At 39.9% G+C, this 18,650-nt stretch overlaps 5 protein-coding genes and 2 non-coding genes across 9 annotated transcripts in view; 4 read left to right on the forward strand and 3 right to left on the reverse strand.

The window, feature by feature from the left end:
* Nucleotides 1–4,581, reverse strand: part of LOC135124953 (uncharacterized) — a 36,983-nt gene extending 32,402 nt beyond the window's left edge. For 2 of the 3 annotated variants that reach the window (XM_064050184.1, XM_064050182.1), the window contains exons 1-2: nucleotides 4,473–4,581; nucleotides 2,352–2,511 (exon numbers count right to left, since the gene is read on the reverse strand). In XM_064050184.1, coding sequence (XP_063906254.1) covers nucleotides 2,352–2,498 — 147 coding nt within the window. In that variant the 5' untranslated portion in view covers nucleotides 2,499–2,511; nucleotides 4,473–4,581. Of the gene's footprint in view, nucleotides 1–2,351; nucleotides 2,689–4,472 lie in introns of those variants that run through there. The other variant, XM_064050183.1, reaches the window with a different exon arrangement.
* A 29-nt stretch (nucleotides 4,582–4,610) lies between these two features.
* Nucleotides 4,611–5,688, forward strand: LOC135124954 (protein OPI10 homolog). Its single transcript, XM_064050186.1, has 3 exons — nucleotides 4,611–4,733; nucleotides 4,785–4,914; nucleotides 4,961–5,688. Exons 1-3 carry the CDS (start codon nucleotides 4,698–4,700, stop codon nucleotides 5,380–5,382), a joined length of 588 nt encoding a protein of 195 aa, XP_063906256.1. The 5' UTR covers nucleotides 4,611–4,697; the 3' UTR covers nucleotides 5,383–5,688.
* Nucleotides 5,689–6,293: 605 nt separating this feature from the next.
* Nucleotides 6,294–6,456, forward strand: LOC135125554 (U1 spliceosomal RNA). The gene has a single exon (XR_010279891.1). It is a non-coding gene; the product is annotated as a U1 spliceosomal RNA (small nuclear RNA).
* A 524-nt stretch (nucleotides 6,457–6,980) lies between these two features.
* LOC135125555 (U1 spliceosomal RNA) lies at nucleotides 6,981–7,143 on the forward strand. Its single transcript, XR_010279892.1, has one exon. It is a non-coding gene; the product is annotated as a U1 spliceosomal RNA (small nuclear RNA).
* A 2,611-nt stretch (nucleotides 7,144–9,754) lies between these two features.
* On the reverse strand, nucleotides 9,755–11,408 carry LOC135124958 (notchless protein homolog 1). Its single transcript, XM_064050189.1, has one exon. It carries the CDS (start codon nucleotides 11,207–11,209, stop codon nucleotides 9,779–9,781), a length of 1,431 nt encoding a protein of 476 aa, XP_063906259.1. The 5' UTR covers nucleotides 11,210–11,408; the 3' UTR covers nucleotides 9,755–9,778.
* A 104-nt stretch (nucleotides 11,409–11,512) lies between these two features.
* LOC135124957 (protein FAM91A1) lies at nucleotides 11,513–15,933 on the forward strand. Its single transcript, XM_064050188.1, has 14 exons — nucleotides 11,513–11,681; nucleotides 11,732–11,816; nucleotides 11,867–12,076; nucleotides 12,123–12,307; nucleotides 12,357–12,457; nucleotides 12,510–12,669; nucleotides 12,716–12,870; nucleotides 12,924–13,110; nucleotides 13,160–13,431; nucleotides 13,491–13,654; nucleotides 13,819–14,624; nucleotides 14,699–14,805; nucleotides 14,916–14,985; nucleotides 15,399–15,933. Exons 1-14 carry the CDS (start codon nucleotides 11,610–11,612, stop codon nucleotides 15,507–15,509), a joined length of 2,685 nt encoding a protein of 894 aa, XP_063906258.1. The 5' UTR covers nucleotides 11,513–11,609; the 3' UTR covers nucleotides 15,510–15,933.
* A 41-nt stretch (nucleotides 15,934–15,974) lies between these two features.
* LOC135124955 (neurogenic locus Notch protein) overlaps nucleotides 15,975–18,650 on the reverse strand; it is an 83,213-nt gene continuing 80,537 nt past the window's right edge. The window contains exons 15-16 of the mRNA XM_064050187.1: nucleotides 18,065–18,612; nucleotides 15,975–18,005 (exon numbers count right to left, since the gene is read on the reverse strand). Coding sequence (XP_063906257.1) covers nucleotides 16,770–18,005; nucleotides 18,065–18,612 — 1,784 coding nt within the window. The 3' untranslated portion in view covers nucleotides 15,975–16,769. The remainder of the gene's footprint in view (nucleotides 18,006–18,064; nucleotides 18,613–18,650) is intronic.

An 18,650-nucleotide genomic window follows, 5' to 3' on the forward strand; every position in this document is an offset into this window, starting at 1 on the left:
ATCGACCGTTGAAATATCGAAATTTTTAGAAATTTTCAAAAATCCGCATTTCGTACCGATTCTTTCGAAAATGTTCGTCCGTGACCATCAACATGCTATATTTTTGGAATCAGCATGTCGAGATTTACGTCCCTGAATTTTTTCGCAATTTTAAGACAACTTTTTTAAAACTGAAATTTTTCCAATGGTCCCCCCTTCTTCAAATTTCGACCAATTTTTAACATTTTCGAAACTTAACTAAATACATTTTCTTGTAGATTTCGAGCTCTAGAACTCATTTCCGGCCTCGATTCTTTGATAACTGTAACCGTTTTTCCGGAATCGACCGTTGAAATATCGAAATTTTTAGAAATTGTTAAAAATCCGCATTTCGTACCGATTCTTTCGAAAATGTTCGTCCCTAACCATCAACATGCTATGTTTTTGGAATTAGCATGAGGAGATCTACGTCCCTGAATTTTTTCGCAATTTTCAGACGACTTTTTTGAACAGTGAAATTTCTCTAATGGCCCCCCCTTCTTCAAATTTCGTCAAATTTTTGACATTTTCGAAACTTAAGTAAATACATTTTCTTGTAAATTTCGAGCTCTAGAACTCATTTCCGGCCTCGATTCTTTGATGACTGTAACCGTTTTTCCGGAATCGACCGTTGAAATATCGAAATTTTTAGAAATTGTTAAAAATCCGCATTTCGTACCGATTCTTTCGAAAATGTTTGTCCGTGACCATCAACATGCTATATTTTTGGAATCAGCATGTCGAGATCTACGTCCTTGAATTTTTTCGCAATTTTTAGACGACTTTTTTGAACAGTGAAATTTTTCCAATGGTCCCCCCTTCTTCAAATTTCGGCCAATTTTTGACATTTTTGAAACTTAACTAAATACATTTTCTTGTAGATTTCGAGCTCTAGAACTCATTTCCGGCCTCGATTCTTTGATGGCTGTAACCGTTTTTCCGGAATCGACCGTTGAAATATCGAAATTTTTAGAAATTGTTAAAAATCCGCATTTCGTACCGATTCTTTCGAAAATGTTCGTCCGTGGCCATCAACATGCTATATTTTTGGAATCAGCATGTTGAGATCTACGTCCCGGAATTTTTTCGCAATTTTTAGACAACTTTTTTAAAACTGAAATTTTTCCAATGGTCCCCCCTTCTTCAAATTTCGACCAATTTTTGACATTTTCGAAACTTAACTAAATACATTTTCTTGTAGATTTCGAGCTCTAGAACTCATTTCCGGCCTCGATTCTTTGATAACTGTAACCGTTTTTCCGGAATCGACCGTTGAAATATCGAAATTTTTAGAAATTGTTAAAAATCCGCATTTCGTACCGATTCTTTCGAAAATGTTCGTCCCTAACTATCAACATGCTATGTTTTTGGAATTAGCATGAGGAGATCTACGTCCCTGAATTTTTTCGCAATTTTCAGACGACTTTTTTGAACAGTGAAATTTTTCTAATGGTCACCCCTTCTTCAAATTTCGTCAAATTTTTGACATTTTCGAAACTTAACTAAATACATTTTCTCGTAGATTTCGAGCTCTAGAACTCATTTCCGGCCTCGATTCTTTGATGACTGCAACCGTTTTTCCGGAATCGACCGTTGAAATATCGAAATTTTTTGAAATCTTCAAAAATTCGCATTTCGTACCGATTCTTTCGAAAATGTTTGTCCGTGACCATCAACATGCTATATTTTTGGAATCAGCATGTCGAGATCTACGTCCTTGAATTTTTTCGCAATTTTTAGACGACTTTTTTGAACAGTGAAATTTTTCCAATAGTCCCCCCTTCTTCAAATTTCGACCAATTTTTGACATTTTCGAAACTTAACCAAATACATTTTCTTGTAGATTTCGAGCTCTAGAACTCATTTCCGGCCTCGATTCTTTGATGACTGTAACCGTTTTTCCGGAATCGACCGTTGAAATATCGAAATTTTTAGAAATTGTTAAAAATCCGCATTTCGTACCGATTCTTTCGAAAATGTTTGTCCGTGACCATCAACATGCTATATTTTTGGAATCAGCATGTTGAGATCTACGTCCCTGAATTTTTTCACAATTTTTTGACAACTTTTTTAAAAGTGAATTTTTTTCAAATTTCACATGGAAAGTGTTATTAAATTTTATAAAATAACATACTGCTGCACTTGTATTATAAATCATAAAATACAAAAAAAAAATAGTAATAAGACACGATGGACGCACAAAATTGACTGTTCAAAACGCGTATCAAGAATTTTCCCATCGATTCTCGCAACTAGAACCGCTCAAAGCACTTCCTCATCGCATAATTCCACGACAATAATAATCAGATAAACAATAAGAGCATGACGGTTACCTGTTGAATGTAAGGAACTACCGGATTCACATCGGAAGAACAATGCGTAAGAAGAGGTGTCGCCAGCTGTTGTACGCGCTGAGCTTTGCGTCTCAAACCGCGTACTTCCGCCAGCAAAGCCTCATACTGCGACACCGGTAACGACATCACGCACCATCACCTGAAACAAAGGAACAAAGACAAATTTAAATACATTTATCCTAACACTTCTGCACAAAATCGCCCAGCGGTCGTTCAAAAACACCACTTGCGCTAAAACTTTTATCTCGGGAAATCAAACCGTTCCCACTAAACCACTGGAGCCTGGTGGCGGTCACAAAGTAGTTAGCGACTACAATGGATGTATTGTCTGGGTATTTACTTCTGAATTATGACTTTCCATTTAATCCCAGAGGTAAAAATTTTGTGGTCTGGACTGTGAATGGATTTCATGAAATCATCTCGAGGTAATTTAAAGGCGCACCTTAAAAAGTGTTTCAAAAAGGCAACGTGGGCTGCTGTGGAGCATAAACTGTGAAAATTAGACACTCGATTCTAGGTAATAATCTCGTTAATGGGATCTGTGTCGTTTTTTTTTGTAATTTGTAGATGATTAAAGTGAACAGGTTCTTAAAAGTAGCTGGATAATGTGTCGTATTAATTCTTGACGCTTAATGTGTATAACAGTTATTAGTTTTATCAGCGACCTGAATATGGTGATGGATCATTCCATTATTATGTGAGTACATCATTACGATGGTATCAAGAAAATTACTCAAGTGATTGAATTTATCAGAGAGGTTTATTATTGATATCAGCTAGCACAATTTTTCACATTTTTTTAAACTCTACATTGTAATAAGACAAATATGTATTTACAAACTCGAACTAGTGCCGGAGTTCTGCCTGGAAACAAACTCTGAGACACCTGCTATACGAAAACTCATTTACCCAAGCGAATTTCGTATGCATACGGTGGAGCAAATATCCGGCAAATGTGATATTTGATAAATATTTAGTGAAGTCTGCATATCCGACAAGTTTTACCTGAAACCTACATACGAATGTCTAACTACTTTTAAGCACAAAAAATTAAATTCTAAAACAACCAAGTGAGTTAGTGCCGGAAACTAAAACTGAAAAACGTAGAGTAAATGTGCTTAAACACGTCAACGATTTCTGAACAATACAAGATTTTTAGTTATATTACATGTCAACGTTATAATTAATTTTTATATATCCTATACTTTTTATTTTATGATCTTTCAAATGTTCACCTAAAAATAGATCGCCCCTAAAGTCAACGCTCTCGTAAAAATGTCTGCTGGAAAATCTTCCTTATTTGTATTTTAATCCACGTTTTTAGATTTTCTTTTGAGATTTGTTTCACACGAACATTTAAAATATTGTTTTGTGGTCACAGTAAATACCCAACAACAATACAATTTTTTGAACAAGTAGGTACTCTAATAGTCATTTTAACAAATGTCTGACTATATTTTCTTGAGGTTTCGCAGCTTGTAGAATACGAAAATGTTGGTTTAAATTAGTAATTTGCTTAACTAATGCATATAAATTAACTCTGTATTTATTTTTTATTTATTTATTTGTTATTGTTAGTTTTCAAATTTCTTGTTTAAGTGGTTTTCAATCTGTATAATCTCAAACCAATAGAACATCCATCAGTATCACAATACAAACAAAACCATTGTATGTGTATGTATTGCAAACAAAATATCAATAAGAATGGTTCTTTTAATAATTATGGTAACTTTAATTAAATCATTACAAATTGTAAAAACAAATATTACAGTAAAACTACCCAAATTGCAAAAATATAAATACGTCAGGCCTGAAAATATTGATTTTTCACCCTAGGTGTGCCACCCCGAATCTCATCAATCACCCCCAACCAAAAATTCTCAACCCAGTATAAACTTTGCCATTACACTTCCTGTTAAATTAACCTCACCGCAGCCCCAGAAAAGCCCTTTCACCCAAATTCTCATTTCGAAAAAAAATGTCACAAATGTCAGTCACAAATCTGACAGCAGGAAAAACAAAACAAAACATAGAGTTATCGCAAGGCCACCAACTCAAGCAAAACTACGTACAACTACTGCGAAACTTCGTTAAACTTACCATGATTAAAAAACAAATACAATTTTGTTAATAAGAAGCACGAAAATTTTAAAATTAGGTATACTAATCACGCACACCTACACCCGGCAGCGGGGGTGATCGAACTAGGGATTTAACGAAATAGTTGGTATCATTGACCTAGTGACTAGTGATTTCAGCGTAACCTCACTTTTTAGTAATGGAATTGTTCTAGAAGAAATTGGAAGAAAGTTTGTTTTGGTAGTAATGGCTATGTTTGGGCTCATTGTTTCGGGACGGATGGTCGGTAAACAATAATAATTATTTTTTTAATATTAACGCACCCTTGTGTAGGTTCAAACTGAATTCCAACCTATATCAGAAACCCAATTCGTTACAACCATCCCAGATGCCGATAATATTAATCACATCGTGGTTTTCTTGACGGGGGTTATACCATTTCCGGAAGGGACCGCAGGGCAAGGTTTGTTGTCCCCCTTGAACTTGCCCATTTTAATTTTTTTGTTCAGTGTATTTCAGCTGGCCTGACCCCGACGCCCCCCCAAACTGGCAGCCCTTGGGCCACATCTCCAACACCAAACCCTCTGCGATCTTCAAGATCTCGTCGCTAAAGAAACTCGAAGAAATGGGTAGTTCGATGAACATTTTGTTCGGACAGAGTGACATCGTCCACAACGCGCAAATCGGTATCGCGATCGAACCCATAACTAACATTCAACAAATAGTGCCGCTGAATAATCCAAGCAATAACGTGACTTTCGCGCACAAGATGTTGGAGAACTTTATGAATTACGTGTTAAGTTATACAGTTACGCAGCATCAAATGATGCCCGATCCTTCTGCCACCTATGTTCCGCTAGCCACCGTGCAGACTTGGTACACAAACTTCGAGAGACGGTTACGGCAAAATCCAAATTTTTGGAAGACGTAATTCAAGTGTGACTCTTGTAATGTGATCTCTTTGAGATTTTTTGGTTTGTGTTCATCAAAGCTGAAAGGTCTTGGCTGTAATTTGAACGGTTTTTTAATTGAGTGTGGTCTTGTAGTTTGTTTCATCTTATTTATCGGGCTTTTATGTAGGTTTTATATGAAACATATCTGGTTTTAACTATTTGCTTAGTACTTATTATGTGTATGATATTGTATGATTTGATTTTGTTTAAAGATCGCCTGAGAGTTTTGTAAATATTTTGAACAAAATATATTTTAATGACAAAATAAACAAGTTGGAAATTTGCATGGATTTTAACATTGGAAAAAAAAGTGACTCATTTTAAATGTGGTGGCACCTCATAACCCACACAGACTACTACATTTGACAGTTCCTGTATTTATATTGTTGTTCATGAAACGTACATAAAATACATCAATTCAGGTCGTGAAACATTCTGTATATTTTTTCTAGCATTACCCCTTGCACAAACTTGCGAACATTTTATTAACTCGTGGTGCAAATTACTCTCACCCGACTACTAAAAAAATAATTTTGACAAAAATTTGCCACTCCAAGAGTACCACTACTACCACTAGTTCTAACTCAGCATCTTATACATAACAGCGTGACCTTGCATCCCAGTAATAACACGTCTTCCTGGAATTAATTTTGTTAGTATTGTGGGAGCAATTTGCACCACAATAATTACATTTATTTAGTATTTTAATCGACCTCTTCGATAAAGTTGTGAGAAATTAAAGACTATTACCCGTCATGGATTAGCTAGATTATGACCAGGTTGGCATATTGTGGGATACTATTTCCGGATAGATGGCGCTCTGTTGTACAACTCACGTACTATAAAAGTGCCTGCTATCATAACAACCGTCGGGGAAGATTGGCAAAGCATACTTACCTGGCGTAGGGGTTACCGTGATCAACAAGGCGGTTCCCCCAGGGTGAGGCCCTTCCATTGCACTACGGTCGGGCTGACCCCTGCGATTATCCCTAATGCGGATAACTCGGGCGCACAATTTTTGGTAGTCGGGACTGCGTGCGCGCTATCCCGGCCTAATGTAATTAAAACATAGAATCGTTGTCACAATTACCCAGATATTTTACCCCGTTCTTATAGGTTAGTTATATAATATTTGTCCATAACATTATCCCATTTGTCCACACAATGTACATTACCCGTATTTTACCCAACACTTTTCCACAATCAATACAGTTTCAGCTGAATCATGGTGGTAATATTCATTCGTTGTAGCAACAGCAAGAATATCTTTTCTGTCATTTTTTAAAATAGCCGACATACAGAGTTTTAATGACAATTGTACTTAGCTAGTGAACCACACAATATTTATTTCTGAGAACAACTATTGATTTCAGGATATTTTGTGTCGTAGTTTAATATGCATTTTTTTTTAATAATTTAATGTACTCGAGTTTCTGAAAATTGCCAGTGAAGGCCAGATTGCAACATTTCGTTCTATAATACTACCTATTGAAATAAAGAGGGCGCTCTATTCTATGGTTCCCGTATAGTAAACGTACCTACTACCATAACTACCACAGAGGAAGGTTGCCAAAGCATACTTACCTGGCGTAGGGGTTACCGTGATCAACAAGGCGGTTCCCCCAAGATGAGGCCCTTCCATTGCACCACGGTCGGGCTGACCCTTGCGATTATCCCTAATGTGGATAACTCGGGCGCACAATTTTTGGTAGTCGGGACTGCGTACGCGCTATCCCGGTCTGATTTAATTAAAGCAGAATTGAACTTTTTGAGAACCGGATTAACATTGGTTTTTTTGCCCAAATAAGCACTTTTTTTTCAATGTTTTGTCTGTTAGAAACTTCTCTTATCCTCTTTACTTTCTATATTTCGAAAATTAACCAAGTAGTGCCAAGGTAATGTCACAAAACACAAACTTAATATCAATTGCAAAGGCCTCACAAGTAAATTTTAATCTTTTTGATTGAAAAAAACACCCTTGGAATACGAGCGCAGCGAGCACGTTCAGGTTCCCAGAGTCTCCCATAAACACAATTGTTTTTAAGATTCATTTTTTTGTAGACGATAAATTCATTTTTTTGAGAATATTTTAGCTTCTCAGGGAGACCAGTAAATAGTTTTTTAAACTACACCCGAACGTGCTCGCTGCGCTCGCATTTACAACGCCTTTTTTGGGCTTTATTGTCGTAGAGATGTAAAGGAAAGAATCTCGGCGAAATTGTTCAAATTGTGGTGTGAGAATAAATCTTTGGATTTAAAAAGTTATTTTACTTATCCTCTCCAAAAATTGATGACGTCATCTCAAAATTTTGCCGAATAAATTCTACCCAGACTGTGCAAAGAGAAAAGAAATGACAAAAGCAAGACTAAAAAGACGAAAAATAGAAGAAAACACAATAAAGGAAGTCGACAGAAAAATGAACGTAAAAAAAGTTGTTAAAAAAGAGCGGACAAAAAGGACTCAAAAAGTGACAACAAACGATAATAAGAAAACGTGGGCGAAAAACAACAAAAGAACACAACCAGAAAGGCGAAATAAAAAACAGAAAAATAACACAAAAACGCGGAAAAAAGAGGAAAAATGGGAAAAAATAAAAAACCAAATAAACAGATAAAGAGGAGATAAAAACCACAACAAAAGAGCAAAAAAAAGGTGGAAAAAAGCGATGAAAAAGGGTCAAAACAAAAGCGAAAAAGATCATAAAGATGAACTAAAACCACAAAAAGCCAACAAAAAAGACGAAAAGGCATGAGTGAAAAACGACAAAAATAGACGGCAAAAAAATAGTAACAAACGGAAAGGCGATAAAAAAGACAGGAAAATGACACAAAAACATGGAATGAAGGCAAAAAAGAATGAAAAGGAAAAAAAAAGACCAAGAAGGCAAAAAAGACCATTAAAAAGAAGCTAAAAACACGTCAAAAAGAGGGGGAAATGAAAAAAAACGAAACAAAGACGACAAAGAAGGGCGAAAAAAGACTACAAAGAAGGACAGAAAAGGTGATACAAAGGGAATCAAAAAGGATTTAACAAAAGGCAACAAAAATACCACAACACAAGGCAGAAAAATGACGATAAAAGGGAGATAAAAACACAACAAAAAAGCACAAAAAATTATGATACAAAAAGACGGAAAAAAGGTGATTAAAAGGGTTTCAAAATGCGAAAAGTTCATAAAAAACACAAAAAATGAAAGGGTGTGAATTAAAAACGATAAAAAAGACGGGAAAAATAGCAACAAAATAAAATGGAAAGGGCGGTAAAAGAGACAGGAAAACGCGTCCAAGAAAGGTGAAAAAAAGAGAGAAGGAAAAAAGGCGACAGAAAAAGGACAACATAAAAACAAGTAAAAATGGAGGCAAAAAATTACAAAAAATGCGAACGAAAAAAAGGTGTGTAACGAAAAAGAATGAAAAATTCAATAAAGCGAAAACGGCGAAAAATGGTGGAAAAAAGGTGATAATAAGAACTAATCAGACGACAAAAAAATGTGAATGAGAAATAACAAAAATGGGTGAGAAAAAAATTATACTCTAAAAAATTCGGCAAGAAATATGGGAAGGAAAAAAATTAGGGTGATGAAAAAGAGAAAAGAATGACAAAACACGACAAAAAAGACGAAAAATGGAGGAAAACAAGCAAAACAAGGAAGCCGATAGAAAAATTACGAAAAAAGTAAAAAAAGTGTTAAGAAAGAGGGGACAAAAAAGGACACTAAGAAAACGTCGGCGAAAGACAACAAAAAAACACGACTAGAAAAACGGAAAAAAAAGACGACAAAAAAGGGATAAAAGGGCACAAAAAAGGAATTAAAAAGGCAACAAAAAATGCAATAACAAAAGGCGATAAAAAAGATTATTAAAAAGAACAGGCCAAAAGCACGTCAAAAAAAGGAAAAAATGAAAAAAGGAAACAGACGATGGGTGAAAAAAGACTACAAAGAACGACAAAAAAGGTGATTCAAAAGGAATACAAAAGGATTTAACAAAAGGCAACTAAAAATGACACAACAGGAGGTGGAAAAATGATGATAAAAGGAGAAAAAAAACAACAAAAGAGCATAAAAAAGGGATAACAAAGGCGAAAGAGATTTTAAAAAAGAACAAAAAACGCGTCTAAGAAAGACAAAAAGATGAATGGAAATAAGCCGACAAAAAAAATTACATAAAAAGCAGTAAAAACGGAGACAAAAAGTAGACTAAAAAAATGAAAAAAAAAAAACAAAAAGGTGTTAAAAAGAAGACAAAAAATGACAACAGAAAAGAATAAAAAATTCGACAAAATCCAAAATTTTGAACTTTAAAAAACTAAAATCCCTAAAGCAAAAATCGGTAATAAAAACCACCCCATATCTTTTCAAATTTTATTTAACTTTAATTCTGCCACAACTTCAACACCTTATCTTTACCCCCCGACGCCACCCTCAACCCATCCGTAGACCAGTCCACAGCGTAAACCTCATCCCCATGCCCCGGCAAATCAAATTCCAGCTTCTTTGTCTTCAAATTCCACACTTTGAGCGTCGAATCGGCACTCCCGCTCACCATCAACCTGGAATCCGCCGAAAACGCAACCATGTAAACAGCCTGCACGTGCCCCCTCAGCGTACAAATAAACTTCCCGCTCTTCGCTTCCCACAACTTAACACTCTTATCGAAAGACGCCGACGCCAAAATTCGCCCATCTGGCGAAAACTTGACGTCGTTGACGAGCTGCTGGTGGCCCGTGAGCCGCGTTATGGGTTTCTTGTCTTTCTCGGGGTCCCACAGGTACAACGTGAAGTCGTCAGACCCTGAAACCAGACGCTCTCCAGTGGCGGCGATGACGTCCCGGTAGCGTTTCAGGGCGAAGTCTTGCGGTTTTTTCTTGTCGGTGGAGGTGTTGGAGTCGGCGACTGGGTCAAAAGCACCTATTTTAAGCACGTAGTCTGTGTTTAATGCGAGAGTGTTGACCCAATGGGCGTGCCCTTCTAAAGTCCTACACAACACTCCATCTTTAGCCCTCCATACTTTCACAGTTCTGTCTTGAGACGCACTGTATATGAGGCCTGAACCCCCCCACTTCACCACAGTCACACTTTTCAAGTGACCCGAAATGGTTAAAATGCAGTTGCATACAACTGTATCCCAAATTCTGACGTCTCCGTCTTTCGATGAACTTGCTAAGAGGCGACATTCAGTATTCTGATGGTATGGTTCCCAACTCAAAGACGTTATCCATTGTTTATGACCCACCATGGTTTTTCCCCGTTGTTTACCACTCTCGGGGTCCCAAATCATGACTCTTCCATCTTTGCAAGCTGATGCTAGTTTCTGGTTATCAGGCGACCACGAGATACACAGGACCCAATTTTTGTGACCTTTACATGTGTGGTAGGGGGTTTGGGTGTCCACATCCCAGAATCGGACCGTCGTGTCACCCGAACCACTGGCCAAGTGTTTACCATCGGGGCTAAAACTAACGGAAATGACTGCCTCTGCATGGCCCGGCATGGAACTGGTGCATCTAGTGACCGGGCGCACCCGAAAGACAGCTTGTTGTTGGTAAATAATATCGACCACATTTTCGGTATTGAGGGTTAAGGTTTTTAACGCCTTTTCTAGAGTGTGGGTGATTTCGGTGTCGTTAACGTAGAATAAGTACGGGATTTGGTCCTCTTGTTGTAGAATAGCGTTACAGATGAGCGTGAGTTGGTGGAGGTTGCAGTCGAGCGGGAGGTCCATCATGTCACCCGCGACTTCTCCGGATTCGGATTTGAAACGACACAAGAGGCGTTTCGGTTCGTTTTCATCTACATCTTCCATTTTATCACGTTGTTCACAATAATATAACCTCACTTTTTGGGACACGTGCTTTGACAATCTGTCAAGCGAAACGTCAATCACTTGGTCTGAAGTTGGCAAGGTTAAAGAAAAATTACAACAAACGAAGTCGTTGTTGGGGTTGCAAAGCACAAGAGAAAAGTGATTTGGGTAGACAGGAAAGACCCCCCTTTTTCTTTCTACGTTTGTTTTACGTTGTTTTTATAATTTGATTTGTTTTAATTTTATTTATTGCTATCTTCACGCGCCGTTTGACACGTTGCGCATGCGCCTTCCTCCTGTCACCTGTCAACATATGGTCAACATGGTCGCAGCTGTCAATTAGACACTTTGTATACCACATTGTTTTATTCAATTTTAAAGAAAACCACCAAATGCCAGCATGAATATCGAAATTGAGGAAAACATCAGGAAAAATGTACCCTGGTCGCAGTTGCCCGCACATATCAAACAGGTATTTAAAAATTAACACCCACTTGTTTACACCAGCTGACCTTGTTGCAGATTTTAAACAATTCGCTAAAAGACTACGAGCGATACGTGGTGTCTTTCAGTATTAAAAACCAGCTGCGCTACCGCGGGAATTTAGGTATGGCGTAAACACACGCGAATTGTTTGGAATAATAAAAATTATTGTAGTTCGACACATTGTTCGTGATGAGAAGCGCTATTATGAACGCGTGGTGGCCTACAGTAAAGAACGCTTAATGCTTTTCCCGTACCACTTAGCTGACATGATTGTCAAAGGACTGAGAATCACTCCCTTTAATTATTATATTTCCGTGGTGGAAAAGTTGATGCAGGCTGAGAAGAGTTATGACACACTTCCAAATTTTACAGCAGCTGATTGTGAGTTAATTGGTAGTGGTGAAGTGTTAATAGCGTCGTGTTTTAGGTTTGAGGTTGTTAGGGATTGGTAGGAATGAGTATATAGAGTTGATGAATAAATCAAGGTCGAATAGGGGGCGCTTGTTTGGTAAGAAGAATGTGCGAGGGCTGCTGCCGAGAGTACCGTGTGATATACATATTGAGCCGTGGTGGAGGGTCGAGGTGGGGCTGGTCTTAGAGGATGACGTTAAGGTAGTCACAAAAAAAATCACCACTGGTTTTAAAAATTACACACTTTCAGTCAGTAAATGAAGAAGAATTAGTGGTTATTGACCGATTAATTGACTTAGGATCGCAAACCGCGGGAGAACTGAACTACAACGTAGTCATAAGCCTTTACAAGTAATGTTTCTAGAATTCAAAAAAAACTGTGTTTAATTTAATTGTTATCTAGGAAAGGTTTGATCTACTTAGATGTCCCCATAACAGGTGTTGATTGTATACAAGTACCTCCTTTACAAGGTTTTGTTATGAATCGCATCCTAGGGGATTACTTTGAAACACTCCTTTATAAAATTTTCGTGTCAATTGATGAACACACAACAGTTGGAGAGGTACTAATTTTTATTTAATTGTCACACATCACCGCAATTTTTCTAGCTCGCTGGTGTTCTTCAAGTGGACACGGAATTAGTAAAACAAGCCGTGTCGCTCTACTGTCGCTTGCAATTCGCTCGAAAATTAGACCCTGAGACTGAAAAAGACAGAGTTAATAGACACCCGTCGTGGAATTTAGTAACACCACAAGAACTGAGGTCAGTTATAAATAAAATCGCCAATTTTAAACCTTATTGTATTTTATGCACAGAAACGTAGAAGTTACCCCACTAACTTTAAGCTTAAGTAAGGAAAACCTCACTCAGAACGTTCAGTCGCCTCAGACCGACCTCCCAGAAAGTCCAGCCAACTCGACATTGACCAGAAAAGGCCACAGAGTCGCGTTTCTGTTCGATTCCACTCTCACGGCATTCCTCATGATGGGAAATTTATCACCAGTGTGTTTCCACTACAACTAGTTTCAAATATTTTAAAATCAATTTCCAGGGTTTGAAAAAACACGCCGTCACGATGTTCGAAGTTGGTAAACTTTGCGACGAAAGTCTCGACAGTTTTCTTTCTGAGTTAGAAAAGGTGTCAGTGTTAGACGCTGAGGGTGAGGGTGAAGCTAGACGATTTTTTGATCATGCTGTTATTCTGAGGTCGACGATTTTGGCCCTGCGGAAATTGCCAGGACCGGGTTTAGATCTGGTGAGGTTGGAGAGTTTGCACTCGTTGGATGAGGCCACGTGTCTTCGTTTGTTACAGAAGAAATATAAGTGAGTTGATAAAACGACTGGGGTGTCCTTCAGTTTCGATTTTGTTTTTTTCGTTTTAGTCTGTTGGTATCAATGGCACCGTTGAGTAGGGAAGTACGGCCTGTGGTTAGTTTGAATCCTCCACATTTAGGGCCTGCGGTGCCCGAGGTGAATTCGCTTTGGTTTAAGTTGTTCTTGTACCATATTACTGGGTATGGGCCGCCTTCGTTACTGCTAGTAAAAGGTAAAATATTTTGTGTCATTGGTAGTCGCTGCAGTTAAAAAATTGAAGTTGTGCTCATTTCCGGCGAAACTGGAGGCTACTGAGTAACTGTTACTACTTGTGATTTTTTTGTCAGGTTGGCGATATTTTTAAAATTCCATGACGACATACCGTGCTTGTTCCAGGTACCGAACTCAAACAGCTCCCTCGAATGTTCCTCGGTTATTCCCGTCTTCTCGTCACCACGTGGCTCCACGAACCCGCCGTCATTCCAGTATCGAATATCCTCCACGTCAACGCCGCCGCACAGTATTCCCCCGTACTTATCCAAGCCTACGGCGTCCACCAGCCCGCCGACACCCACATCATTCCCTTCCCTTTCCGTCCGGACACGCCTTCGAAAACATTCTGCGAGGTCCAAACCGACCTCCAGTTCCGCAACCACCCGTCTGTCAAGTTCCTCTCGAACTTCGTCGACCTGGAGCACAACTGCGGATACTTGACTTTCGCCAATATCGGCGTACTGGATTTCGGGTGTCCGAATAAAGAGCTGACCGTGAGACTGGGCAAGAATCAAAGACATATCAATCCGAGCGTGGCGAGACAGAACAAGAGCGAGCCGCTGTCAATTACGAACGAGAATTTTAGTTTTAATAGCGTGAAGAGTAAGAAGGAGAAGCAGGAGGCGGAGTTGCAGTCTCCGGACGAGTCACATTTTGCCTTAACTCCTGTAGCGAACAGCCAGTGCTCGTCGCCGGCGAACGGCTTCACCAGCAAGGAGTGCTCGGAGTTGCTGCAGCAAGAGCTGGACGAGCTGGAGCAGAAGGAGCTGAGCAAAGAGGCGAAAGACGAGGCGTTACCGAGCGTCGTGTCGATAGACGGACTGATGTCTCCAACTGAAGAGAACATCAGCATGTTTTCGCGGAACGAAGCGGAAGAAAGCATAGTCGAAGAAAAAGAGGACAAGGTGGAGGACGAGAACTACGGGGAGGTGAGTGTAGTTTATGGCCTTGATGTGTGTCAGTAACTAACCTGCTCGTAATGGTGTGTGATTTTTCAAAATAGGTTTGGACCCTATTAGATTGCCATTTTGGAATTCCTCTGTTTGATGTTAACGCAAATACTAAAATTTGTGATACTATAGTGGCAGGAGGCTTGGCTGACGCGAATAGGTAAATAGTGGTGATTCTGGATGGGTTAGTCCATATCAAACCGTTAACACTGTTTGCTTTGAAATGGAATTGCCCATTGAGGGATGACTGTTTTAAATTTTTTTTTGTAGTTTAGAAAATTTGGTTGAATCTAGCCGCAAACTGGGGTCCGCGCTTCTGGATTTCATCTCGCAGTGTCAAGTAAGTTCGGATTTGAATTATAGACAAAAAAAAGAAAGAACGTATATGAGGTCTCACTGTTCCCGTTTTGGTCTTGTAAAATGGAGTATAGTTGCAATTATGCGAACCCCGAGTTCTCGGACCGTCACCAGACTTTTAACATTTTTTTGTGTATCCGAACCTCATTTATTAGTTATTTAATGGAGATTTTACTTGAATAAAACAAAAAATAAAAATGAAATTTGAAAGTATTTCTGAAGATTTATTAAAAAGAGAAAGAGTAAGGCAAGAAGAGCAAAATTTATAAATATATTGGAGAGTTTTGACATTTCTTTGTGTTTTAATAACAAATTCTGAGTAGTTAGCGGAAACGAGTGAGACATCCTATACACCCAAAAAGGAATACACTGATTACTATTTTTGCGTTTTCAAAGTATTACGTCGGTGAAAACATGGAAATAATGAAACGAGGTCGCTTGGTTCCGCTCCCACGGTACAGTCTGGTGTTCGACAACGGCAAAGTGAGCGAGTGGTCTGGAAAATAGTAATGATAGCAATACCGAATAACTTAAGTAACTTAAGTAAATGGGTACTTATACATACAATAACTGTATATATATTAAAGTGTACAAATTATGTGATATGATATTTTTAAGTTGGAGACTTACTTTTGTAAATACGTGCATTTACTAAGATGGCAGGGCTAGAGTTAAGGCGTTTAGTAGGACGCAATACTTTTTATTTTACGAGTCTTTTTACTTTGAATTGCGTCGTGTTAAACGTAAGCGTAAACCAAAATAGGCAGTGTTGCGTTGTTTAGGTTGAGGACCAAACAGAAAATCTGAGACACATACTTTCATTTATTTTATTATGATTTGTACTAATTAAAGCAGTAGCGGTACTAATGTATTGTTTTAACGTTTAGATTACGTACTGTTAGAGTAAATAAAATGTACCTACTTCTTAGTACGGGAGTGTTTGATTATTGGGTGGAATGGAGCGTCGTGTCGTTTTCTTAAAAAAATTGAATTTATTTATGTATATAGTACAAAAGCATTTGCGTCCTTAACAACTAAAATAAAAGTATCCACATGCTTCTTTTGAAGTATTGGTGTTTCAACTAATAGAACCTTAAAATAATCCACGATAATTAGTGACCTAATCAGTACTTTTTACAAGGATTTAATAAAAAGAGAGTGATATACAAATAACGTATAAATTATCATTACTCTATGAACTGTGGTTTCATTCATAATATAATACATAATTTACTGCGATTTTCATATAAAATGTGCAATAACAACTATTGAAAGACGTCTAAAAATGTTCCCAACAACGGAATGTGCTTAAAACTGGATTTTTAAATACCTAAATAGCTTTATCAAAAATATTAACAAATCTAAAAATATCATGTATGCAATATTGTCATATTTATCGTCGAAGAGGGCCACCACTCACCACCACCGACCCGCACTCTTTGAGCTAACAGTTTACCTTTTCAAGGCCGCCGGCGGTGAGCACCGGCCCTCTCGTTATCTGAATCACAGACACGCTAACTAATGAGAATTATGAATTCTGTACGCTATAAAAAAATGGAAGTTCCTTAACTATGTTTACATTTCGAATGTCATGTGATTTGAGATAAAAAATAAAAAACTAATAAAAAATATATAGTAAAAATATGTACAAGTTGTCATCTATAAAATATTACAATGCTTCAACAAATGCAAAGGCACGCGATGGATTCTAGGTACAGTTGTTAAATTTTGGCGTTTAAAAATGAGACCATTGACATATCTAACATCTTAAATATAAATAGCATCAGACCCCTTATTCGTCTGATGTCCGGTCGACGAGCTGTACGTGTTGGGGCTCGCCACGTTCTCCGACCAGTCGGAGTTGCAGGACCGCGGCGAGCTGGACGACCAATGGCCCGGACTCTCCGGGCTGGGGGTGGGAAAATTATCCGGCAACAAATGATCGGAGTGCTGCGAGGGCGGCGTCAAGTAATAGTTCTGCTGAAACTGCTGCGGCTGCAGAGTCGAGTTGGTGTTGTTCAGCAGCCCCGTGGGGTACGCCAGCGGCAGCTCCAACCCCGTCTGACTAAAATCGAACCCCATTTGCAGGTTTTGGGCCTGGGGCACGCCCCCGTGCTTTTGTTGGGTGGCCGCGCGCATGGCGGCTATGTGGGTGGGGCTTGTAGGCAAAGAAGGGCGTGTCTTGGCAGGAGAAGGGGAGCCGTTGTAGCCTTGGGGGGAAAGCGACATGTTAGATTGCACTGAATGAGGCGGGGACTGATTAGAATAAGGCGGGCTCAAAGTATTGGCTTGCTGCAGCTGCCGCTGCTGCATGATCATCGTATCGTGGAAGTTCCCCAAAGTGAACGCCCCGTAGTTTTCCAAGTTCACCAGGTTATGCATCGGGGGGTTGTTCTTCACCACGTCCTCGTAACTCGGCGGCTGCTTGCTCCCCATCAAACTCTCCAACCCCTGGGGTGTCAACCCCATGTTCGAGTAAATCGACGCCGTGTCGTACGGACTCGGCAAATTCGTCATGGGCGACTCCACCGGACTGAGAGTCGACGTTATGGAGTCGACACTCTGTGGCACCTCAACGTGTTGCGTGTTCTTCTTCGTCTTTTTCACGCTGGCTTTTCTTCGTATACTTCCGGTGTTCGTCAAGTCCATCTCGGGACTCGTCGGGTCGACGGAGACGTTGTTGTTGTTGTTGTTGTTGGCGTTTTTGCTCGGCCTTTTCGATTTTTGTCGCTTAGGAACGATCACGGTGGGTTGCTGTAGCTGGAGCTGGCCCGTCGGCGACGTCATCATGGATGTGTTGGGGATGACGTTCACCATTTGCGGGCTCCTGGGGACGTGCTCGTCGAGCAGTCGCACGATGTCGTGGTGGAGGCGCTCGCTGGCCACGTCTCTGGGCAGCCTGTCCATGTGGTCCGTTATCTCCCGGTTGGCGTAGGCCTCCAGGAGAGCTTTGCATGCTTGGTACGAACCCTCACGAGCAGCTAGGAATAACGGGGTTTCATCCTGAAACGAACAGTTACAATTTGTCGTGGGGTAAAATTAATAATAATAATAAAACTTACCTTGTCGTCTTGGGCATCCCTGTTCGCCCCATGCGCCAACAACACATTCACCGCCTCCACGTTATTAACCGCCGCCGCCCAATGCAGTGCCGTCTTCCCGGAATTATCGGCGGCGTTAATATCCGCCTCTGCACTAATCAGGTCCTGGACCATCCCCTCGATCGCCAACCTCGCCGCCAAGATCAGCGGCGTCGTGCCTTCGTGCATCCTCGCGTTCAAATTGGTCGCTCTGTTCCTCAACAAAATCTGGAACACCCCCAGAGCGTCCGCCGCCACCGCCGCGTGGAGTGGCGTCCTCCCGGTGTTATCCTGAGCGTTGGCGTCCGCCCCCGCATCCAGCAACCTCTTGGCGGCGTCAGCGCGAGCGTAGCGAGCCGCCAGATGCAACGACGTCTCGCCCGTCTTGTCCATCGTCGCGTTCAACTCGGCCCCTTGCGCCACCAGGTCCTGGATAACCGCGCCGGCAGAGTCGTCTTCGTCGTCGTCGCAGGTGTCCATCCCGCCGCCGCGAGTCGACGCCACCATAATCGGAGTCATCCCGCACGGACCTGCCAACACAACCGTAAACCCAGGAAGTCGCAACCAT

Source organism: Zophobas morio, unplaced genomic scaffold (assembly GCF_036711695.1).
Source record: "Zophobas morio isolate AGI-343-1 ecotype UQ-CSIRO unplaced genomic scaffold, CSIRO_AGI_Zmor_V1 ptg000008l, whole genome shotgun sequence".
Taxonomy (NCBI): Eukaryota; Metazoa; Arthropoda; class Insecta; order Coleoptera; family Tenebrionidae; genus Zophobas; species Zophobas morio.

Excerpts from the sequence above, each read along its gene's own strand:
- LOC135124954 (XM_064050186.1), top strand. The coding sequence starts at position 4,698 with ATGGCTATGTTTGGGCTCATTGTTTCGGGACGGATG. Across the intron at positions 4,734-4,784 it reads TCATTGTTTCGGGACGGATG|GTTCAAACTGAATTCCAACC; the intron begins GTCGGTAAACAA and ends ACCCTTGTGTAG. Across the intron at positions 4,915-4,960 it reads GGAAGGGACCGCAGGGCAAG|TGTATTTCAGCTGGCCTGAC; the intron begins GTTTGTTGTCCC and ends TTTTTTGTTCAG.
- LOC135124958 (XM_064050189.1), bottom strand. The coding sequence starts at position 11,209 with ATGGAAGATGTAGATGAAAACGAACCGAAACGCCTCTTGTGTCGTTTC.
- LOC135124957 (XM_064050188.1), top strand. The coding sequence starts at position 11,610 with ATGAATATCGAAATTGAGGAAAACATCAGGAAAAATGTACCCTGGTCG. Across the intron at positions 12,308-12,356 it reads TCTTAGAGGATGACGTTAAG|TCAGTAAATGAAGAAGAATT; the intron begins GTAGTCACAAAA and ends ACACACTTTCAG. Across the intron at positions 12,871-12,923 it reads GTAACACCACAAGAACTGAG|AAACGTAGAAGTTACCCCAC; the intron begins GTCAGTTATAAA and ends TTTTATGCACAG.